Below are 25,808 nucleotides of genomic sequence, written 5' to 3'. Positions count from 1 at the left end.
ATACAGCTTTGAGATGCGTTGGAGGAGAAGGAGTCAGAGAGGTAGGTGCTGCTGTTGTTATCCAGTGGGAGGGACGGCGGTGCAGCTGTTTGCGGCGTGGGCAACACCCGCGCCGTAGCAGGTGAGGAATCGCTGCCAGGCTCCACAAGGTTCACCCAGTGCGCGGTAAGGGAGATGTATCGACCCTGGCCGAACGCACTCGTCCAGGTGTCAGTGGTGAGGTGAACCTTGCAGGCAACGGCATTCTTCAAGCTTCGGGTTATTTTGCTGACCACGTGCTCATGCAACTCAGGCACTGCAGAGCGCGCAAAGTGGTAGCGGCTGGGAACCACGTAACGTGGGATGGCCACTGACATCATGCCCTTGAAGCTGTTTGTCTCCACCACTCGATATGGCAGCATTTCGCAGGCCAGAAGCTTGGCTATGCTGGCTGTTAGTGCCACGGCCCGGGGGTCATTTGCTGGCAATTTCCTCTTGCGCTCAAGACAACTGAACCGTAGGGCTGCACACTGAACGGCTGTTGGTTGTTGTGTTTGATGACTGGGAGACCTCAAGAGCACTATTCCGGAAAGTGACAGTGTCAGCGTCGTCTGATGTTTGTGAATGTTGTTGTGAACCACGCAATGGCTGGGCTACTGCTGCTGCTGAGGAGGGTCTGGTGGTGAGTCTGGTGACCCCAAGGGAGGCAGTGTTGCTGGTACCCTGTCCTGACGCCCACATAGTGGGATGTTTGGATACCATGTGGCGGGTCATGCTGGTGGTGGAGAGGTTGTTAATATGTTTCACCCTGCTCAGGCGGGTCTTGCACACTTTGCAAATCACCATGGTACCATCCTCACTGCAGTCTTCAAAGAAAGGCCAGACTTTGGAGCACCTGCCTTGCTGGCGATTTCTGTTTGCGCCTCTTTTGCGTCTCACTTGAATTTCCACGCTTGTGGTGCCTGAAATTTCGTGCCGCCTACCTTGTGGCATAAGGCGAACTCGTGCAGCAGGGGGTTCTTCAACAGACTCATCTGTGCTGCTACGACGGCGATGTTCTCCTTCACATACAAAATCTGGGTCTCTGTCAACATTGTCCATACCCTCCTCCTCTTCCATCTCCTCAAACTCGTCATATGTGATTGTGGGCCGCCGCCGTGGAGTAGTGCTCCCCAGAACAACCTCTGCGCAGCACACTCCAACGTCGTCTTCCAGATCTTCTCGGCCGACCTCCTGCAATTGAAACCCCTCCTGCCCAACTTGCTCTGGGATTTGGGTTTCAAAGTCCTCAGACTCGCCTTGCATTCAGTGCGCGGTGCATTTCCCACAGTCAATGGTTGTGAATCCGGGCACAACATTTCTGGCTGTTCCATTGACCTTTGAAAGATGGAAGTTTGTTGGGCTGGGAATAGCTCCTGCGAATACCCCATTGTGTCCTGAGGAAATTCTTCGGACTGGTTATTTGGCAGTTGTGTGCGTGGTGTCGCTGCCGGTTGTGTCAGCTATGTGCCCACTGGCTCCTTGTAACTGGCTGAGGACTCGGACCTCGTGCGTGATGTGCTGGTGCTGCTTAACCCACTGCTGGACGCTTGAGAGGTCATCCAATTAATTATCTGGTCCTGTTCTTTTGGATTTGTGAGGGTTGATTTCCTGGACAACATGGGCGGTAACTATTGAGTGGGTTTTCTTTGGTGCTCCACTGTGGCCTGTACGTGAACCGTCAGGGGAAACACCTCTTCCCTTGCCCCTCCCTCTTTCACAGGATTTCTTCTTCATTTCACTTATCCTTAAAGTACACGCTGACTGGCAGCAGTACAGTGGCAGTACAGAAATGCTATACAGTGGCGGGTGAGCGGTGTACTACTGTTCCCAGCAGAGACACAGAGTGGCAGTAAACACAATGCTATACAGTGGTGGGTGAGTGGTGTACTACTATTCCCAGCAGCGACACAGAGCACAATGCTATACAGTGGTGGGTGAGCGGTGTACTACTGTTCCCAGCAGAGACACAGAGTGGCAGTAAACACAATGCTATATAGTGTGGGTGAGCGCTGTACTACTGTTCCCAGCAGCGACACAGAGCACAATGCTATACAGTGGTGGGTGACCGATGTACTACTGTTCCCAGCAGAGACACAGAGTGGCAGTAAACACAATGCTATATAGTGTGGGTGAGCGGTGTACTACTGTTCCCAGCAGCGACACAGAGCACAATGCTATACAGTGGTGGGTGAGCGGTGTACTACTGTTCCCAGCAGAGACACAGAGTGGCAGTAAACACAATGCTATATAGTGTGGGTGAGCGGTGTACTACTGTTCCCAGCAGCGACACAGAGCACAATGCTATACAGTGGTGGGTGAGCGGTGTACTACTGTTCCCAGCAGAGACACAGAGTGGCAGTAAACACAATGCTATATAGTGTGGGTGAGCGGTGTACTACTGTTCCCAGAAGCGACACAGAGCACAATGCTATACAGTGGTGGGTGAGCGGTGTACTACTGTTCCCAGCAGAGACACAGAGTGGCAGTAAACACAATGCTATATAGTGTGGGTGAGCGGTGTACTACTGTTCCCAGCAGCAACACAGAGCACAATGCTATACAGTGGTGGGTGAGCGGTGTACTACTATTCCCAGCAGCGACACAGAGCACAATGCTATACAGGGTGAGCGGTGTACTACTGTTCCCAGCAGAGACACAAAGTGGCAGTAAACACAATTCTATTTAGTGTGGGTGAGCGGTGTACTACTATTCCCAGCAGCGACACAGAGCACAATGCTATACAGTGGTGGGTTAGCGGTGTGCTACTGTTCCCAGCAGAGACACAGAGTGGCTGTAAACACAATGCTATATAGTGTGGGTGAGCGGTGTACTACTGTTCCCAGCAGCGACACAGAGCACAATGCTATACAGTGGTGGGTGAGCGGTGTACTACTGTTCCCAGCAGAGACACAGAGTGGCAGTAAACACAATGCTATATAGTGTGGGTGAGCGGTGTACTACTGTTCCCAGAAGCGACGCAGAGCACAATGCTATACAGTGGTGGGTGAGCGGTGTACTACTGTTCCCAGCAGAGACACAGAGTGGCAGTAAACACAATGCTATATAGTGTGGGTGAGCGGTGTACTACTGTTCCCAGCAGCGACACAGAGCACAATGCTATACAGTGGTGGGTGAGCGGTGTACTACTATTCCCAGCAGCGACACAGAGCACAATGCTATACAGGGTGAGCGGTGTACTACTGTTCCCAGCAGAGACACAGAGTGGCAGTAAACACAATTCTATATAGTGTGGGTGAGCGGTGTACTACTATTCCCAGCAGCGACACAGAGCACAATGCTATACAGTGGTGGGTTAGCGGTGTACTACTGTTCCCAGCAGAGACACAGAGTGGCAGTAAACATAATGCTATATAGTGTGGGTGAGCGGTGTACTACTGTTCCCAGCAGCGACACAGAGCACAATGCTATACAGTGGTGGGTGAGCGGTGTACTACTATTCCCAGCAGCGACACAGAGCACAATGCTATACAGGGTGAGCGGTGTACTACTGTTCCCAGCAGAGACACAGAGTGGCAGTAAACACAATGCTATATAGTGTGGGTGAGCGGTGTACTACTATTCCCAGCAGCGACACAGAGCACAATGCTATACAGGGTGAGCGGTGTACTACTGTTCCCAGCAGAGACACAGAGTGGCAGTAAACACAATGCTATATAGTGTGGATGAGTGGTGTACTACTGTTCCCAGCAGCGACACAGAGCACAATGCTATACAGGGTGAGCGGTGTACTACTGTTCCCAGCAGACACACAGAGTGGCAGTAAACACAATGCTATATAGTGTGGGTGAGCGGTGTACTACTATTCCCAGCAGCGACAGAGCACAATGCTATACAGGGTGAGCGGTGTACTACTGTTCCCAGCAGACACACAGAGTGGCAGTAAACACAATGCTATATAGTGTGGGTGAGCGGTGTACTACTATTCCCAGCAGCGACAGAGCACAATGCTATACAGGGTGAGCGGTGTACTACTGTTCCCAGCAGACACACAGAGTGGCAGTAAACGCAATGCTATATAGTGTGGGTGAGCGGTGTACTACTATTCCCAGCAGCGACACAGAGCACAATGCTATACAGGGTGAGCGGTGTACTACTGTTCCCAGCAGAGACACAGAGTGGCAGTAAACACAATGCTATATAGTGTGGGTGAGCGGTGTACTACTGTTCCCAGCAGCGACACAATGACTGGGGGGACCCTGGCTAGCCTGGCTGGAGAGAGAACTACCCTGCCTGCCTACCCAAAGCTAAACCCACAGACAAATGGCGGAGAAATGACGTGGATCGGGTATTTATTTACCCGAACCACGTGACCCGTTCGGCCAATCAGAGCGCGTTCGGGTCCGAACCACGTGACCCGTTCCGCCAATCACAGCGCTAGCCGAACGTTCGGGTAACGTTCGGCCATGCGCTCTTAGTTCGGCCATATGGCCGAACAGTTTGGCCGAACACCATCAGGTGTTCGGCCGAACTCGAACATCACCCAAACAGGGTGATGTTCTGCAGAACCCAAACAGTGGCGAACACTGTTCGCCCAACACTACTTACCATGCATAGCACAAAGAATTCAGAATCAAAAGATGTAGTATTATCATTCAAACCACACTGATCCTTTCTATTGGCATTAGTATTTCTTCATTTTAACATTAGAAAATAAGAACTATATCAATTTAATTGATGGGAATAAAGTTCAGAGCCAAACCCATTTTTCAGCAGAAAAATACATATCTTTACATAGATCTTTACACCGGTCCTGAAAGAGGGACAAATGATGAAGAAAGAGGGATGGGGGATTTGGTTCCCAAAGAGGGACTGCCCTCCAAAAGAGGGACAGTTGCCCAGATGCTGCTGACACAAGTGATTTGGGATATTTATTGTTGCCACAAGTTATTACCTCAACTTCACTCTCCACAAAAACATGTTAGCAGCACCTGTACACAATGATACACATTGACATACATAATATAGTGTAGGTGTAGAAAAAGTGTAGGGGAGGGATGCATTAATTTCCTGTCTTGCCTGGACAAGAGCTTTAACTAATTAAAATATGCATATGTAATACTGATTTTCAATGTAAAGTTTAATTTCCACAAGGCCCATTTATAATTCACTGCATTAGTGCATTCTACCGTACTAATATAGAGGAGTAGTGGGTGAGAGTGAATGTATTGCAAACAGCACTGAAATAGCCCCAAAAATCTGTGTCTCATGGTCAACTGTCCACCTAGGACTGCACTAATTTGACTGACTTAATAATTAACCTCTTGAGGATCACAGGCTTAAACCCCCCTAGTGACCAGGTGATTTATTTTTACAATTCAGCACTCTGCAGCTTTAACAGTTTATTACTCGGCTATTCAACTTAACTGCCAAACGAATCTTACTTCCTTTTCTGCCCTCCAACAGAGCTTTCTGTTGGTGATATCTGATTGCTGCTGCAATTTTTTTTTTTATGATTATTAATTTTATTATTATTACTGTCTCCTGGGGACAGCTGAGTGACAGGGCTGTCCCCTCCCCTGTACAGCGCTGCGTTAGATCGCAGCGCTGTACAAATGAAAATTGCAGTTTGGGGGTTTTTTTTACAGCCTACCAGCTCCGATCACAGCTGGCAGGCAGAGCTCCGTGTCTCGGGAGGGAACGATCGCACATGAGCGCGCATGTTCCCTGCTAATCTCCGCCCCCAGGATTTGATACGAATCGGTGTTAGGTGGTCCCGGGGAGCCACTGTGCGACCACCCATCAGCGTTAGACAGTCGCAGAGTAGTTAAAGACTACTGCCAGTATTAAATATAGAGCCCGTGGCGGGGCGTGGCCAGAAGCGAATGGAGTAGGACGCACAAGACGAGAGCTCCCGCCTGATACTCCGACAATCGCTACCCGCTCGCTATTTCCCGCTTCTACCGGCCTATAAACCGACCCCTGAGAACCGCTGTGTGCTGGTGTACACTCACACACTTCCAGACAGGGGCGTCTCACCCACCAGGCAAGTATAGGCGGTTGCCTGGGGCGCCATGAGGTGGTGAGGCGCATTCCCCCGCCGCTGCTACTGTGACCATGTTTTTTTTTTTTTATATTATATTACCTCCCGACTCAGTCCCCGCTGCTCGGCACCCTACCATGTGCTCAGCAGTGTCTCCACCTCCACTTCTCCCCAGCCAATAGAGCAATCAATACTGCTCTTCTCTGCCAGGCTCCTTCTTTAAAGCCGTACCCCTTCTTCTCAGTAGCCACACAGGTAAAGTGTTTACCTCATGTGGCCCAGCCTTTAACTCCGCCCCACGCCAGTCAAACCAGGAGCCAGCGGCCAGCCAGCTTATGCCCCAGACAGTCTGACCCCCCACCTGTGTCACTGGCTGCACACAGACACTGGAGCGAGACAGCCAGGGGACAGATGCAGTCACAGAGAGAAGAATGAGATGTGTCCGTGTTGGAGCCCCGCCCCCGCACAAGACAGCAACACAGCCCGGGAGAAGGGAAGTTTCTGCTCCAGAGTAGTGATGGGAATTCCGGCTCTTTTCAGAGAATCGACTCTTCTGAATCGGCTCCCATTAAAGAGCCGGCTCTTACGGCTCTGAATCGGCTCTTCATTAAATATCAGTAAACACCACTCAGAATCGGAGTAAAAGCCCCGCCCCCGTCTCCATGACAATTCCAGACTGCTTCTCTGACTGGGGCAATCCCTCCTGCTACTGCTCTGCTCCGCCCCATACACTTCTACAAGCTGCAAGAGGAGGAATACATCTCCCAACATGCCTCAGCGCCCTTTATTGCAGAGCAAAGCAGAGCTCTGTGGGGCGGCTGAGGCATCAGCTCTTTCAAAACTGAGAACTGGCTCTTGTCGTTCGCAGCAAAGAGCCGGCTCGTTCGCAAACGACCCATCACTACTCCAGAGATGATAAGCTGCATGCACAGGCAGAAGAGAAGGTATGCAGGCAGGCTGCTAAGAACACTTTCTGTCCTGTGTGCAGACTCCCAGTACTGTTATAACTGCTAGAATGTGCCCTGCTCTTTTGATACTAGAGTTTTCTTTGAAAGCTGGTTAGGCTGTAGGCTGGTAAAGCTGTAAACCTGTGCTTTAGTGCTGTGCTGTCTCTCCCTCTCCCCTCTCTGTTCCTCTGCCCCCTCTTCCATCTTATGCTGTCTCTACCCCTCTCTGTTCCTCTGCACTCTCTTCCATCTTATGCTGTCTCTCCCTCTACCCTCTGTTTCTCTGCACCCTCTTCCATCTTATGCTGTCTATCCCTCCCCCTCTCTATTCCTCTATCCCCCGCTTACATCTCTACTCTTTCCCTCTGCTCGAAATACGTGTATTTTCTGGTGAAACGCTTCCACATTACGATTATTTTCTGACAACGCTGCCCCATTACGATTATTTTCTGGTGAAACGCTGCTGCCCTATGATTAATTTCTGGTGAAATGCTGCTGCAATAAGTGTATTTTCTGGTGAAACGCTGCCACCTTACGAATATTTTCCGGTGAACTGCTGCTGCAATAAGTGTATTTTCTGGTGAAACACTGCTACATTACGATTATTTTCTGGTGAATTACGATTCTGAATTACGATAATTACTATTATTTTCTGATGAAACACTGCCGCATTATGATTATTTTCTGGTGAAACGATGCTGCATTATGATTATTTTCCTGGGGGGGAGGGGCTGGGGGGGCGCCACAGGTTTTCTCGCCTAGAGTGACAAAATGACTAGAGGCACCCTGCTTCCAGACATGACAAGGAAGGGCTCTGAAGCAGCCGCCAAGCTGGCGAAGTTCCGCCATGAAAACCAAGATGGCGACGAGGCCTCTGACACAGAAGGGTCTGCTCCGTCACTTCAGCAAATCATGCAAGGCATATCCTCTTGCCAAGCTGCCCTTACAACTATTACCACCAAGCTGGAGGAGGTGAGGTCGGATGTCTCCCTCCTTAGAGCAGATATGCAAACGCTTCGTACCCGCGTGTCGGGGACAGAAGAAAGAGTTAGCCGCCTCGAAGACCGCATGCGGCCTATCCAGCGTGACGTCTCTCAGACCCAATTGAGGTCAAAACCATGCGTGAGCGCCAGGATGACTTGGAGAATCGCAACAGGCGATCTAACATCTGCATAGTGGGGTTACCAGAAAAGCTCGAAGGAAACTCTCCGGAGTCATTCGCGGAGAAGTTACTGATAGCGGTCTTCGGCAGAGAGGCCTTCTCCACCGTCTTCATTATAGAGCGCGCACACCGGATCTCTCCTAAGATTCCACCACCGGGCTCTCCGCCGCGAACATTTATTATGAAGCTCTTAAACTTCAGAGACCGCGATGTGATCCTTAAAGAGGCCCGAGCGAAAGGTGAAATCATCTACGAAAATGCACGCATTTCATTTTACCCGGACTACTCCATTGAATTACAGAAGCACAGAGCAACCTTCATCAACGTTAAAAAGAAGCTTCGTGATCGCGGCCTGGTGTACGCTATGCTTTACCCTTCAAAACTACGGGTGGTGGAGAACGACCATGTGCACTTCTTCAATACCCCGGAAGCTGCCGCAGACTGGCTTGACAGCCGCCCGTCCACTAACCGCTCCCCAGCACGTAGCCAAGGCTCCCCGGATGAGTGAGTACAATATAGCCCTACATAAGCTTTCCTCCACGCCGGTCTCTTTTACCGGTGCAGTCCGTGACTGTCCTCCTGGCGCCAGATCTGCTGCTTTTTCAGCACCTCTGTTCCCCCTCTTTTCAGATCCCTTCGTTGTTGTTTACGCTTCTACAAAAGAACACTTTGACGATCCGACTTTATCATCGCTATAATTTCATGTACGGCCATTTTGTGTCACAGCACCTCTGGACGAGTGTACGCTTACAGATACGTCGCAAGCCAAATGTGAGGACTTGGGGCCTTTTCTCTAACGCAGCTACCGTATGGCCACGGTATAGCCACCTGAGGCAACCGGAGTATCTAATACTAAGCGGGGTTTCCTTCTTTCCCCCCCCCCCCTTTCTTTTTACTATGCTCTACAATAGAACGGTACCCATAAACTATGCGTTTTAGCATACAGCTAAGTATCCTTTCTATGCAATGCCACGTGCAACACCACCTACTTCGCATGTGCGACATCACTCCCTGCTGGCTCCAGCTGTGGTGCACTTTTGAATGTTCCTCTGTGATTGGTGTTTGTCCGTGGTCGATGAGTGCAAGCTGCTCCACGGTTGCCTTGGTTGGCCTTTCTCTCCGCAGGCTGTGAAGACTTGCAGGCTTGGGCCAAGCCTCACACAGGTTGATGTCATTTAAACTGCTCTCAGGGTCTCAAAATTGTAATTTTTTGGGAATTAGGTGCACTACACTGCTCTGGGCGGGAGGGCTGGGAAATAGGAGCGAGCCCTTTCCTTTGTATGGGGCTGTCTCCCTTTTCCCCGCCACCCCCCTACAGTACAGGTAAATATCCAACTGATTGTTTTGTGTTCGGTACTACCAATTATTGCTTTTGGGTAATATAAGGGTTCCCCTAGCTTCCCCCCCCCCCCCCAACAGCAAGGGTCAGTACTCTGACTAGCTGTTGTTAGTTGTGTTGTCAGTTTTGGGGTACAAGGGTCTGCCTAGCTTGGGCCGACCAGGGTGGGTTAAGAGTAGTATTAGTAAGGGTATTAGGGTTAAGTTAGTTTTATGTTTATAAAAGTTCCAAAGCACAAAACCATTATAATGTACGGGCCACACTGCAAATGTAATTTACTGCATAACAGGATACCAGATACAGAGGACGTTGGCAAGGGTATTACTATAAACGCACCACTTATCCTACTAAGTATCTTTCTTACTTTCAATGCAATCAGTTAAACTTAAATTTATCAGCTGGAATGTAAGGGGAATGAATGACTCGATGAAAAGGCACATGATATTCAATTACTTAAGCAGACATAGACCGGACGTGGTGGCGCTCCAGGAGACACACATCTCTGGAAGCAAAATAATGGCATTAAAACGAGGCTGGGTTGGTTGGGCGTATCATTCTGCTTTTTCCCAATGTTCACATGGTGTTTCCATCTTGGTTAAAAAATCGCTCCAATTCCAACCAATACACGTCAAGTGTGATCAGTTTGGTAGATACGTGTTTATACACTGTAAAATTAATGGCATTGCATTGCTTCTCCTGAACATCTATATCCCTCCTCCATATAGTGCCTCAGTTCTTCAAGAAGGAGCAAAATTTACTGCTCAGTACCCTAGTGCCCAGGCACTTTGGATGGGGGATTTTAACACCGTTTGTAATGCCTCCCTTGATAGAATCCCGCCTCGTATAGACAAACCCACTTCATTTGCTCATCTAACAGCAGAAATGGACTTAATAGATGTTTGGCGCCATTTTAATCCGCAGGGTAAACTCTACACATGTTACTCCTCCACCTTTAAAACCTCCTCCAGACTTGATTATTTCCTAGTAACTCCTTTAGTCCTGAAAGATGTGGTTGAGGTTGGAGCGCTGCCACGTCTAGTATCTGACCACATGCCAATAACCCTTACAGTGGAATGGGGCCTGAAGCCACCTTTTCAATTTTGGAAGTTAAACCCCTTTTGGCTAGAATTAATACAAACGCATGACCAAATTACTACTCACCTTGAAAGCTTCATGTTTGACCACAGAGAGGAGGAGGACTTACTCCTGGTATGGGAGACGTTTAAAGCATTTATCAGGGGGGTAATGATTCAGGCTGTCTCGGCCTGCAAGAGTGACTCGAAGCAAAGGGAGCATGACCTTATTAAAAAAATCGATTTGGCTAAAGCTCAATACATAAGCAACCCGTCCCCTGTTACCCTATCATTATGGCAAGTATTAGAACGCCAGCACAAAACCATGCTGGAGGAAATTACCAAAAATCAAACTTTTCTTTAGCAAACAGGCACATTTTGAGCAGGGTGAGAGAGCGGGCACACTACTGGCTAAGATCTCCAAAATCTATACCTCTCCTCCGGTTATTACACACATTAAAGACCCCTCCGGCGTCCCAGTTTCAGGATGTGCTGAAATAAATAATACATTTTTTGAGTATTACAAGGCTCTCTATACTACTAAAACCCTTGCCACACAAACAGACTCTGAAATCTTTCTTTCTGAGATCAATCTACCCAGATTAAACCCAGAGCAGGCCCTACTACTTGATGCCCCCATCACCCAAGATGAACTAACTACAGCAATTGCCAGTTTTCCCAACAAAAAGGCCCCTGGCCTTGACGGTCTTCCCATAGAAATGTATAAAAGATATTCGGATTCTATAGTACCAATACTTCTCCAGACCTATGAAGCGGCTTTCGAAGTGGGTCGTCTTCCCTCCTCTATGACGGAAGCTCTCATTATAGTGTTGCCCAAACCTGGCAAGGACCCCCTTTTATGTGACTCTTACCGCCCAATTTCGCTTCTTACAACTGACATCAAAATCCTGGCGAAGGTATTGGCCATTAGACTAAATTCAGTAATTTTATCTTTAATCCACCCTGACCAAACTGGCTTTATGCCTGGCAAAAACACTGCAATAAATATTCGCAGATTGATGACCAACTTACAAGCTAACCATTTAAACTCGGGTCGCAGAGTCATCGCCTCCCTAGACATGGCCAAAGCTTTCGACACTGTTGAGTGGCCTTACCTGCAGGCGGTCCTTGCCAGGTTTGGCTTTGGAGAGGCCTTTTGTAATTGGGTGAGACTACTCTACCAGGCCCCTAAGGCAAGACTGGGTACAAATGGGTGGATCTCGGCCCCCTCACTAGGTCGGGGGACCAGGTAGGGCTGCCCGCTCTCTCCCCTGCTCTATGCTCTAGCTGTGGAGCCGCTAGCATGTCGTATAAGAACCAACCCCCTGATACGTGGGCTGTGCACTGATCACACAGAAGAAAAGATCAGCCTCTATGCCGATGATACGATCCTGTACCTGGAGGACCCGGACTCCTCTCTGAAGGCAGCCTTAGACACGATAGAGGAGTCCGGATACTACTCCGGCCTTAAATTGAATGCAACTAAATCAGTCCAGATGCACTTAGATGCCCCCTCTTCAGCACAATCCCAATCATCTAACCTGCTGCAACCGGTGCAATCCTTTAAATACCTGGGGGTAGCGATCCATCCAAATCCCAACCATTACATGGAAGCAGAAATTATACCTCTTATTTCCCTGGTACAAGCGAAGTGTAAGGCCTGGTCTAAACTATATCTAACTGTAGTGGATAGAATAAATTTAATTAAAATGGTCCTGTTACCTAAACTACTGTACGTCCTACACCACTCCCCGATTTATATACCCCAATCAGTCTTTAAAAAATTTAGGGGAACTATCCTCTCCTTCATCTGGAACCACAAGAGTCCTCGTGTTAAGCACTCCCTCCTAATAAACTCAAATGGCCTTGGAGGCCTAGCTCTCCCCTCAATACAGCACTACTGCCTAGCGGCACAACTCCAGCACATAGCCACTTGGTTCTCCTTAGAGGGCCTTTACAACCCTGAAGCCCTAGGCTACAACAACGACTTATCAAAAGAAAGTGTAGCCCTTGACCTCCTACGTGAATATATTCCCCCCCAGTAAATCAAGCAACACAATTCTGGTTCAGGCCCTTAAAGTATGGAAACGGGTAGGTGGCTTGTACATTTCCTCCACCTATGACTACCACACCCCTCTCTGGCACAACCCGCATTTTCCTGAATTCAACTCCATCCCAGACCCAATTTTTTGGGAAAGAATTGGTGTTGCATTCCTGGGAAATGTAATAACTGGGCATACCCTTACCTCCTTTACCTCCCTCCAAAACCACCACCCTGAAATTGCATCCCAATTCCTTAGATACCTACAATTGAAACATGCTTTTACTGCACAATTTAAAAACGCACCAGTCCACATTGAGCCCCATAATATACTACACTTGATTGAGAAGGGCCCGACCAAACATCAAATAGGCTATATCTATAAGAAATTTATAACAAAGGAAGCATGTGATCGCACCCTCGGGTCCAAAGAAAAATGGATTGCGGAAGGACTGCTACTAGAGGAAGATGATTGGGATGACGCCCTAGAGGCTGTAAAGAGGGCTTCCCTATGCATTAAAGACCGGGCTACCCAGCTCTATATCCTACATCAAGCTTATCTGACCCCTTCGCGTGTGGTTAAGTACAACGCCAATGCTAGCAAGCTGTGCCCAAAATGCGACCTCGACTCCCCCTCCTTCTACCACCTAATCTGGAGTTGCCCCCACATTTCTTCCTTCTGGAAGCAAGTGATTAAATTCTTGCATGATAAGATGGGTTCCCCAGTAACACTGGACCCAATATTATGCATACTAGGAGTTATGCAAGACGAAGGCATGCAACCGTGCACTAAATCCTTTATCCGTGAGACTCTATTCGCGGCACGACAGGAGATAGCCTTGAGATGGCTGTCCCCTGCCTCTCCGCTTCTTTCTAGCTGGATTAAGAGATTGGATGACGGTCTGGCATACAAAAAACTGGTCTATACGCACAGGGGCCGTGTCACCCAACTTCACCTCATATGGGATCAATGGGAAAACAGGAAATAATTCCAATTGCTGCTATCATGTGCCTGCCTCAGCAGTGCATAACACTGCATGACATTCAATATTCTGAACTGTAGATAAAAATAACAGTACCTGCTATAGTAAAGTCATGTAGTGTGGTTCTTTTACTACATATAACCCCCTTACTTGCTGAAACTTGTACTTTGCTAAATCGCTAATTTGTAAAAAGTTAACATCCCAATGGAACTCATAATTGATTGTAATAACTCTGTATGGATTTACATGTATGTATCCCTGCACGTTTTTAATTTCCATTCTGTTGCTATTGCAATGTTGCCTGTACTTACTCTATATGCCTCAATAAACTTGTTGGTTAAAAAAAAAAATATAGAGCCCGTGATATCATGCTCTCTATTATTGCTACACGGATTGGCAGGTGGTAGGGTTAATTACTCACCCATTGGCAAGTAGTTTATGAATGACAGAAAGCCGTCATGGTGTTTTTTTTCTGAAGTCTTTTGAAGCTCTGTGGTCACCCACACATGCTTGCCCTGGCCCGCCCCAGCTTGGCAACCACAGCCTAATTGGTGGCTGCTAAGCTGTGGGCAGGGCCCGGCAGGCAGGAGAGGATGGCCACAGAGCTTTGTAAGACTTCAGGTAACATGACCACGGCTGTCTTATATATGGAGGGGGCAGAGTTTCTGTTGTTAATGAATTATGGGCGAGCGGATGAGTGATTAACGCAAACGCTCCCCAATCCTTGCAACAATAATAGAGAGCCTTAAAGTCGCCACTAATGATCCAATCTTTTTCATCCAATCTTACCATTTCTATGTAATAGAAGGTAACTGCCTGAAGTATCCATTCAGTATATTCACTCAATTTACCCTTATACTACATAGATTTGGTAAGATTGGATGAAAAAGATTTGATCATTAGTGGCCACCCTTACATTGCCAGTTCTCTGTTTCATGCTGGACGTACTCTTTAAAATATTTAATTGACAGCTTTAGAAGAGTCAATAAAATGGGTGAGTTTTATATCGGCCACATTACTGGAAGCCAAACAAGCCTTTTAAAATTCTATTTCAAACTCATGAAAAAAACACGGCCATTGTAGTGGGAGAAAATGAGGGTTTGAGTGATCAATGAAAATTCAAGCAAGCAAACGAAAAAGATGCTTTGGGGAGTTCTTATTTAGCTGTTTTTTTTCCTATTTTAGGTGGAGCAGATGCTGCTGGAATTCAAGCTTCATGAAGAAGATTTGCAGGTGTTGATGAGCAGGCTGCTGGCTGAGATGGAGAGGGGGCTTCACCTGGAAACCAATGAAGAAGCAAGTGTGAAAATGCTGCCCACCTACGTTCGATCGACACCTGATGGCTCAGGTGGATATCCGAGATAATGCCATTTCCAGTTCTCAGATATAGAGGGATGGACAGAATCATCAACTTGTTCTGCCAAAGGTCCAGCAGCAAATGTAAAAAGTCCCATGCACTGTCCATTCCAGCTTATGTAGGGGTCTATTCCATGCCTGTAAACAGCTACAGAAGCTCAACGAAGAGCCCCCTCTATCTTACATTGTTATTTGGGTTGAAAAAAGACTTAGGCCCATCGGGTTCAGCAGGAAAAAAGTTACAACACCAGCTTGCAACCTCACATGTCCCTGTTGATCAAGAGGATGACGAAGAAAACGTTACAAGGCATGGTCCAATTAACCCCTGGCTAATCTGGCCCCATATTGAAGGCCAGAGGCAGCATATACTATACAGCCCAGAATAGGCTGCTATGAACAATGTGGCTAATCAAGGTTTGATTATATTGAAAGGCCCACCATTATTTTTTTTCTCACCATAGGAAACAATATATTAAAAAAAACCATGAAAATAGGGACTTCATCTTACAAAAGGGGACGTCTCTGCCAGAATGGGGGCTAAATTCCATGTTCTGGCCTTACTTTTGCTCAGCCTTCTACCTCCATGCCCATTAAGCTAAAATAAATGAAGAATGGTTGCCATATTCAGGATGACGGCTTCTTACTCCTACCCCAATGGCCAGCATACATATTTTATATTTTATCAACCATAGCTTATCTTAAAGCAACCTGAAAAAAGACTTAGGTACTCAGCTAAGAATAGGGAAGGTTCTGGATCCCATAGAGCCTTCCCCGTCTCTCCATCTCTTCGTCACCCCACTGTCCCCCATTCAAAATGTGTGCCTTTGTAAGTCATCAGAATGCTTCCGAAGTACTCATGCCCCGAAGTTCTTCCAAAGACGGGTGCATTCACATTGGACTGCACGTGTGCAGTACAGATCAGCACATATTGGGGAGTAATCGGGGACAGGAGTACTTCCAAGGCTGCCCAAGGAGGGCGGACGACTTAGGGCCTGTTTCCACTACACGCAGATTCTGCGTGCAGAAAACTGACTCCAATGAATGCCTATGAGCCTGTTTCCACTGAACGTGATTTTTCTGATGCAGATTTCCCATAGGCTGTCATTGGAGTCAGTTTTCTGCATGCAGAATCTGCGTGTAGTGGAAACAGGCCCTAATTCTACCTGCAGCTCAAATTATTTCACATAGGTAGGACAGCAGTGGGCGGAGAAAGGACCAGAAAGGCTCTATGGGATACAGGACTAGTGTTGTTGTTCGCGTCCGGATTTCTGTATTTGGAAACCCGGATAACACAGTGCACAGCCATTCAGCACCATTAGCAGGGGATAGAGTCCCAGAGTTGCACTTCACGTTGTGTTAACTGCTGGCAATGAAAGGGACAGAATGTGATTGAAATTTTGTGAAATGACAGCATTAAAGAGAGTCTGAAGCCAAAATAATTTGCTCTTTTTATTGCCCACTTATGTTAAGCAGTAAGGTCAAAGCTAATTTGCCGCAAAAGCGCGGCAAAACAATGTATTTATCCACCTGAAATCCCCGGGGCAAAATTCTCCCTTCGCTACCTGGAGGAGGCAGAGCTTTGCGTAGTAGCTCTGGCTCTGCTCCAGTCAATCTCCGCCAACCTCCGCCTCTCTCCGCCCCTCTCAGTCTTCTTTCACTGAGAGAGGCGGGAAGAGGCGGAGATCAGCAGAGATTTACTGGACTGGAGGCAGAGCTACAGCGAAAAGCTCTGCCTCCCCTGGGCAGCAACATCCATGACCTGGAAAGTCGTGGAACTTTGCCCCGGGATTTTGGGGGGATAAATACCTTGTTCTACCGCGCTGTTGCTTGCGGCAAATCTGCTTTCATCTTACTGCTTAACATAAGTGGGCGATAAAAAGAGCACATTATTTTGGATTCAGACTCTCCTTAAGAACCTGACAGACTTTCTAACCCAGGCATTCTATAGGTAACATTTTCTTTCTCTCAGTTTATGTCCTTTGTGGTCCTTTTTGGTAAGCCGAAGTAAAGAGAGGTCAAAGAAGGCGTCAGGTGGGCCCCTTGACACCCACTAGGCCCCAAGTACCTGCTTAGGTTGTCTGGTGAATGATCCTGCTCTGGTTGCCACTTTTTTTTGAGGACAGGCAAATAAAATTACCTCCAATGTCAACAGAGGTTCTTAAAGAGGAACTGTAGTGAAAATAATTGCATAAAATTGCTATTTTTTTTTACAATAGTAATTTATAAATATTTAGTCAGTGTTTGCCCATTGTAAAATATTTTCTCACCTTGATTTACAGTCTGAAATTTATCACAGGTGGCCACATTTTTACTCCTGTCAGGTGATCTCTTCGGAATTTTTTTTACTGAAAGTTCTGAAGCCAGTGCAAATAATACCTGGTCTCCCAGAATGGGAGCGTCTGTATCTATACAGCAATATATACAGTAGATATAAGAGGTTGTTGGGTATCCAGAATAATTTACTGCATTCTTCTATACGTCACTTCAAATAGTCCTGATGTTCCATTGCATTGTAGTGTAGCTGGAAGGTTGCATCTCACTAGGACTTCGTATATGTCTTTAAAACTTCCAGTATATCTGCCACCAACTCCAATTATTTCCCTTCCTTTCTTCTATACAAACCCTTGATAAAATGAGCCGCTACTCTGTCACCCATTTGAATATAATCAATCTCACACTGTTGGGATAATTCACAAGACACTCCCATGAAACAGCATGGCATTCTTGGGTATCTAATGACATTCATAGGAAAGGGTAATATGGGCTTGCACAACACTATACCCATTTAGGTACATCTGCACAGATCACAACCACTCACCAGTTTTTATATGCAACCGTTTTCTACTATGGGCAGTGGCGGCTCCAGCTTCATATTTTTTGGGGGGATGAGGGGGCACAAAGGGTGGCTGGCTGGTGGGGCCCATCTGGGTGATCAAAATCAATGTATGTATGGCGAGCATTTAACTCGCGAGAAAATTGGCTACTTGACTAGTTTGCTGGCTTGCTTTAATCTTTACTTGCTAGCAAACTGCTCCTGTGTGGACAGATCACAGACAAATCATTCCAGCCCCAGCCTTTGTCTCATGACTCTGAAAGCAAGGGAATGGAGAGAAACACTTTGTGTGTAACTCCTTATGATAGCAGCTAAGCATTGCTGGTACTAGTAATCTTTCAGCTTGTAAGCCTTCTTCAGACTCTATTCCTGCTGTTGACTGACAATGTTACAACATATAAGCAGAAGGAGGTACAAAGATTTATTTTGCAAATATAAGTATGATCCAAATACATTAATAAGAAGGGATCTTGCAAGGATTGTGAGGTGTTTATGGCAAATAGATAAGATGCTTTGTTTACTTAACGCCTACATAGACTCAGACTGACATGGAGCGTTTTTTTTACAGGCCCTACCCAGTTCACTGTATGCTACTGGAACCTGTAAACAGTTAACTGCATGTTACTGAGCAGGGGGGCACTCAGAGGGGGCCCATGACTACGGGATAACCACTCAGATTATACAGTCAAGTACAATAGGGGAAAAGATAGCTGAGTGAGTTGTGCGCCCCTCCTACACTGTGCCCTGAGGCTGGAGCCTCTCTCGCCTCTGCCTCGGCCTGGCCCTGACCTTGATTGTACACTCTTACCACTTCTATGTGATATGAGTGACTACCTAAAGTAACCATTTTCTCTTCTACTACATAGATTTGGTAAGAATTTACAATCGATATTGTATCAATAGTTGGCACCTTTTCAACCAGTGACAGGCATGTTACTGGTGATTAGTTTGTAAAGGACCTGAGTAGAATACATAGTGGTGTTCTGGGCTGTCAATCATGTCACCTCATTTTATGGACATCAGCTGATACAGTATGCTCAATAGACAGTGTATGAATAAATGGGCACAAAACTTGTCACGATGTAAAAACAAACATTCTTGTGTAAACAGTGGCTATGGGCTGCACTCCTGCCTGTGTCCTTCACCCTGATCATTCCAGCTTTCTTTTTTGTCTTTACACATCTTCTATTTACAGACGAGGCATGTGCCTGGCTGCGGGTGGGAGAGCCGCCAGTGATTAGGGTTTTGCAGTGTCACAGGTCAATGTGTGTCACCGCTGTACACTCAGAAGCAGTTTGTAAACACTGATATTCCGAGAATGAGTGCTAGCCAGTGGGGTACAGAATAAGGTATATGTACCAAGACTATTATCAGTGGAAAAAAGCAGAAAGAGCTAAGCGATCCAGGCTCCAGCAAGCCTAGAGAGAAAGCCTAGAGAGAAAGCCTAGAGAGAATTGTTTGCCTTTGGGTGGCAAAAATTATCCTCCATCCCACTACCCTCTAGACTGTAAGCTCGCAAAGGCAGAGAGACCGCCCCCCCCAGGGTGTATACTGTTTCTGTGTATTTTATCAAATGAACATTTTCCAATATTGGTGATGTTTTTGTGCTTACGTTGCTGGATGTCCTGCTTATATAGCGTGTTGTGCTGCTGACATATATCTATGCTCCCCACTATTGTCTGTTTTGTACTATGTACAGTGCTATGATATGTGTTGTCAATATATATACAGTGGACCCTTGGTTTGCGAGCATAATTCATTCTGCAAACATGCGTGTAGTCCAAAGCACTCTTATATCAAAGTGAATTTCCCCATAAGAATGAATGGAAACCCAGGTGATTGGTTCCACAATCCAAAAACAGTTATAAGTAGTAAACCAGTATAAAATAAAAATGTAAACAAGACTTTCACTATAACAGAATCATTCCATCTGGTGGCTCACCCCAACCTTTTGTTTGTGTGGCTTTAAAGTGTACCAGAGCTGAAATAAATAAAACGGTTTATACATACTTGGGGCTTCCTCCAGCCTCATCCGCTCGGATCACTCTCACCCCGCCGTCCTCCGCTACCCGCAGCTTCAGGAACCAGGTCCCGTCACTGACGTCAATCACGGCCAGCTACGCAGGAGAAGTGCGTCCTATACGCAAACAGCGCACTTCTCTTACGTTAGACTGGCTCTGACTGACGGAAGTGATGGAACCCAGTTCCCGAAGCTGTGGGCAGCGGAGGACGGACGGAGGCATGGGAGCAATCCGAGCGGATGGGCCCAGGTATGTATAAAATGTTTTATTTATTTCAGCTCCGAGTCACATTTACAAGGAACTAGTGTTGGGCGAACAGTGTTCGCCACTGTTCGGATTCTGCAGAACATCACCCTGTTCGGGTGATGTTCGAGTTCGGCCGAACACCATTAGGTGTTCGGCCAAACCGTTCGGCCACATGGCTGAACTAAGAGCGCATGGCCGAACGTTCCCCGAAAGTTCGGCTAGCGCTGTGATTGGCCGAACGGGTCACGTGGTTCGGACCCGAACGCGCTCTGATTGGCCGAACGGTCACGTGGTTCGGGTAAATAAATACCCGAACCACGTCATATCTCCGCCATTTGTCTGTGGGTTTAGCTTTGGGTAGGCAGGCAGGGTAGTTTGCTCTCCAGCCACGCTAGCCAGGGTCCCCCCCCAGTCATTGTGTGTCGCTGCTGGGAACAGTAGTACACCGCTCGCTCAGCCACACTATATATAGCATTGTTTACTGCCACTGTGTACCTCGCTCAGCCACACTATATATAGCATTGTGTTTACTGCCACTCTGTGTACACGGCTCAGCCAGACTATATAGCATTGTGTGTACTGCCACTGTGTACCTCGCTCAGCCACCCTATATATAGCATTGTGTTTACTGCCACTCTGTGTACACGGCTCAGCCAGACTATATAGCATTGTGTGTACTGCCACTGTGTACCTCGCTCAGCCACGCTATATATAGCATTGTGTTTACTGCCACTCTGTGTACACAGCTCAGCCAGACTATATAGCATTGTGTGTACTGCCACTCTGTGTACACGGCTCAGCCAGACTATATAGCATTGTGTGTACTGCCACTCTGTGTACACCGCTCAGCCAGACTATATAGCATTGTGTGTACTGCCACTCTGTGTACACGGCTCAGACAGACTATACAGCATTGTGTGTACTGCCACTGTGTGTACACGGCTCAGCCAGACTATATAGCATTGTTTACTGCCACTCTGTGTACACGGCTCAGCCAGACTATATAGCATTGTTTACTGCCACTCTGTGTACACCGCTCAGCCAGACTATATAGCATTGTGTGTACTGCCACTCTGTGTACACGGCTCAGCCAGACTATATAGCATTGTTTACTGCCACTCTGTGTACACGGCTCAGCCAGACTATATAGCATTGTTTACTGCCACTCTGTGTACACCGCTCAGCTAGACTATATAGCATTGTGTGTACTGCCACTCTGTGTACACCGCTCAGCCAGACTATATAGCATTGCGTACTCTGCCAGTCAGTGTGTATATTGCTAGGATCAGTAATACTTCACTCACCGCCAACCACTATATGAGCTCACCATGAGTTCCTCAGAGACCTCCGCTGTGAGCAGCACTCCCAACAACAGCAACAGCCAACGCCCCACGCAAGCTATAACATCCACCCCAGCAGCCAGTGGTCAGCAGCAGCCCTCCCCGGAGGAGAGATGAGTAAATTTGTTTGTAGTATCCATATGTGGCACTAGGAGTGTTTTGCACGTTATGTTGTGTGAGCTGAGTAAGTACAGCTCCACAACATGTTATTTCAGTTGGTTTTGCACTTTTGCACTTACAATCAGTGTTTTTAATCTGTTATTTATTTTTATTTATTCACAATTTTTATTTTTATTGTTCCAGTGATATATTGATACCACATTGATATTTCCAGCACCAGCACTTTTTCACATACGAATTAGAAAAAATTCTACACATGAATTAAATCGGGATACACCCAAAGATTTTCACAACAGATTTTATATATATATATATATATATATATATATATATATATATTTTTTTTTTTTGTATTATATTTATTATATCTGTATAGTCATCACCACACATGTACTATTTACTATTTTTTATTTCCTTGTATAATGGAGCTTTGCCACATTTTGTATTGTCACCACTAGATGGGGTTATATATCTTTGACATTAATGTTCTCTTTATTTACGTTTTTATTTCATCAGAATATTTCTCTAATTTCCCCCTTTTTGTTTATCTCATTGCTTCCCTGTATTGCTATTTTTGTTTTTAATCAATTTTACATATATATGTATACATGGCTATCAGTTTGTGCTGCCAGCGCTCTCAAACTTTATTACTTACGCACTTCCCTATCGACTTAGATTTAGTATGCGCAGATGCGCCGCTCGCTCCAATGGAGAGGAGCGGCGTCACTGCGCACATGCGTGGCCACGCATGGAAGATAGGCAGTGACTGTCTACAGGGACGTACGTTGTTACTATTTAAACGTGCACCTTGCACCTTATCTGCACCTCTTGAAAAAGCGGCAGGAGCCGCGATACGCGTGGAGGGGGCTCTGGGGACTGCATGCACGAGTACACTGACGGGCAGGTAATACTTTGCTCTCTTTGATTTTTTCCACTGTCTCGCTGGGAGCGCTGACTGGCATTTAACATGTATAAGATTAACAGTTTATTGTCCATGTTGTGCAAGAGGTTTAGTATCTGATTTAATATCTGTATTATGCTATGTCTTTGCTGTCCAGAGAGTGTTGTAGCCATTTATGCTACTGAGTCTTTTTGATTTATAAGGATTCAATAACAGTGAGATCGGTCACTCGATATATATTATTTCTTGTGACTGCATTCATGCAGGCATATGTTACTGCCCAGCATTAGTCTAATTGGCTGACTTTTTTGAATCGATCACATCATACATAGTTATTCAGTGTTTATATCAGTATCCCCAGGGTCTATGACCCATATTTTAAGTGTTTTTATTTATTGTTTGGTCTTGGTGTTTTGAATAAAGATTATGTTCTATAGTTGAACCTGGTAGTGTGCATTGCCATTTTTTCCTCATGCAGATGATCTTTTCTTATTGGTTACACATATATTCTTTCCCCTGGTTTTTGTCTTCTAAACCTAGGTGTGTCTTATGGTTGGGAGCGTCTTATAGTCTGAAAAATACGGTAGTACATAATAGTATATAATACTAGACAGGGAGCTACTGCCATATTTTATTATTCAAACATCCATGAAATTTTGCCAACAGATCAACATATCTACACCTTACTTTTTAAGACAATGTTTTAGTATAAATTAAAGTACAATATTTTAATATGATTAAATGTGATTGAAATTATTAAAAAAAAATCTTTAGTGTGATAAATAACTTCTTTATAAACATGTTACCGCTGCTTGTTGCCTTCCGAGTCCCTCCAGTCTCCTGTTCAACTCTATTTTACTGCCCATGCGGTTGAATATTGTTGACCGGACATACTCGGGGGCTGTGTATGAGTGCATAGATATGGGGCATGTACAAGTTCTGAACTGCACAAGCCAAGTAAAAGAAAGCACTCCTGCCCCATGTATAGAATGTGGGCAGCACAAGAGCTTCCTTCCATTAAGCATGCCTGAGTTCCGAACCACGCATACCCAGTGGAAGGGAGCACCCAAGCCCATTGATTTGCCATTGAACACCAGAGCTTCCTTTTACTTGCAAGTTCCGAACCACACATGCCCATTGTCTGTGCGCTTGTGCATAGCATAGGCGACAGTATACCACTGCACCGGCAGTCTAATACAAACATAGAGCAGAACGGGGAATGGGAGGGTCCTCAAAGAGCAATGAGCATCAGTAAGATGATTATTAAGTTAATTATGACATAAATACGGCAATTTATTTTCAATAGTTTCACTTTTGACTTCAGATGTACTTTAAAAAAACATATGGATACTGTATATTACAAAAAAAAAAAAAAAAAAGAAGTCTGGCTAAAACAGGCATTGTTTCTCTTTAGCATTGAGATGCTTTCTGCATTGATCTCTAGGTACTGGCTGCAATGCATGTTACATGGAGGAGATGTGTAACGTGGGGCTGGTGGAAGGAAAAGAGGGACGCATGTGTGTCAACACAGAGTGGGGAGCGTTTGGGGACATGGAAGAGATAGAAGACTTCCGACTGGAGTATGATCGTGTGGTGGATGAAGGCTCGCTAAATCCTGGTCAGCAACTGTAAGAATACAACGTCTTGTTTTCTGTCTTGGTGGTACATGTAAAATCTTTCCTCCTGACTCTGTAAATTAAAGCTAACACTACTTGCCCTTATTTAGAGGCCCATTCACTCCTCACAGAATGAAAAACGTGAACTCTTAATCCTGTGCGTCTGCCGGTCACCAATCACCTTCCATCTGCAATTTAATGCATCAGAAAGGCAGTGTTTGTATGTGTCAGCACTGGACACACTGTATAATTATCCAGCAGCAACAACTGCATCATGTTGCATCTCAGTGTAGCTGTGGCCACGATCCAATGTGATGGACCCCTCTCCACTGCCCTTGCCTAGTGCTAGCAAGCGACTGGCCGATGTATGGGAGCAGCAGACAGGTGGTGAATTCACCGCCTTCAGCCTCCCGTGTGATAGAACCTTACAAAATCCTAGAAGTTCTGGTTCACCATGATCTATCCACATAGCCGATTCACTGAAGACTCCCAGTGGAGTCTCTGTTCGAGGGATTAATGAGACCAGCAGAGAGCTACAAGGTGAAAGTTGGGCAAGAGAACACGTGGCATAGTGGTAAGCACACTCACTATGCAGCACTGATGCGAATCCCAGCCAGAGCACTATCTGCATGGTGTGTGTATATTCTCCCTGTGTCTGTGTGGGTTTCCTCTGAGCAGTCCAGTTTCCTCCCACATCATCAAAAACATACAGATAAGTTAATTGGCTTCCCCCTAAATTGGTCCTAGACTACAAACGATACATACATACATAGACATATGACTAAGGTAGAGATTACGGTAGATTGTGACCACCTCTGATGGACAGTTAGTGACAAGACAATATATATACTCTGTACAGCCCTGCGGAATGTCGGCGCTATATAAATACTAAATAATAATAACTTGTGTATAACCAGGATCTTGTGATTTCAAATGTGCATCCAGCTACAATCTCCTGCTTGGTAAATATAACAATCATAGCCACAATCACCTTCTCTAATGTCACTGTATGATCCTGTATAGTGTGATTCTTTAACTCTGCATGTAATATAGCAGTGATGGCTAACTTTGGCACTCCAGCTGTGACAAAACTACAAATCCCATCATGCCTCTGCCTCCCCGAGTTATGCTTAGAGCTGTCAAGAGTATTGCAAATCCTCATGGGACTTGTAGTTCCACCACAGCTGGAGTGCCAAGGTTAGCCACCACTGTAATATATGAAGTTTAACAAGAAATCTAGTGTTTCATTTTCCAGTTGGTTCAGTTTCTGGGTACTGACCTATAAAAATATATATATATATATATATATATATATATATATATATATATATATATATATATATATATATATATATATATATATATATACTGTGTATAGACTAGATAGGTCTTTTGCCCATAGTTTGTCTATGTCCCACTCTGATTGCATGTTATTTGTTCCACTGTACAGCTATGAGAAGATGATTGGTGGAAAGTACATGGGCGAATTGGTCAGGCTGGTCTTGATGAAAATGGTGAATGAGAATTTGGCTTTTGGTGGAGAAGCTTCTGAAAAACTGAAGACAAGGGGAAGTTTTGAAACTCAATTTGTGTCACAGATAGAAGGGTAAGGGGATGTCCTTACACTCCGTGTGGTGTCGTTTTGCAATAATAAGAATAATAGATCATTATGCCAAGTTTAGTTCAACATTTAAAAAAGACCAAAGGAGCAAAAAAAAAATGCAACATGACAAATTAAACCAAATTGTAGTGTAGAAACTTCCATCTTTTTTGGCAGCTCCCTCATATTACACAATGATGGACTGGCC

The 25,808-nt window shown here is 45.9% G+C and overlaps 1 protein-coding gene across 1 annotated transcript in view; it reads left to right on the top strand.

Moving 5' to 3' along the window:
- The first annotated feature begins 8,087 nt into the window (after nucleotides 1-8,087).
- The window catches only part of LOC137522252 (uncharacterized), a 93,558-nt gene continuing 75,837 nt past the window's right edge, over nucleotides 8,088-25,808 (top strand). Inside the window, exons 1-4 of the mRNA XM_068242282.1 lie at nucleotides 8,088-8,635; nucleotides 11,145-11,709; nucleotides 14,753-14,915; nucleotides 23,829-24,002. Coding sequence (XP_068098383.1) covers nucleotides 8,088-8,635; nucleotides 11,145-11,709; nucleotides 14,753-14,915; nucleotides 23,829-24,002 — 1,450 coding nt within the window. The remainder of the gene's footprint in view (nucleotides 8,636-11,144; nucleotides 11,710-14,752; nucleotides 14,916-23,828; nucleotides 24,003-25,808) is intronic.

The sequence above is a fragment of the Hyperolius riggenbachi genome, chromosome 6 (genome assembly GCF_040937935.1).
Source record: "Hyperolius riggenbachi isolate aHypRig1 chromosome 6, aHypRig1.pri, whole genome shotgun sequence".
Classification (NCBI taxonomy): domain Eukaryota; kingdom Metazoa; phylum Chordata; class Amphibia; order Anura; family Hyperoliidae; genus Hyperolius; species Hyperolius riggenbachi.
The sequence above is the reverse complement of the archived record's forward strand: the minus strand, read 5'-3'. Positions and strand labels throughout refer to the sequence as shown.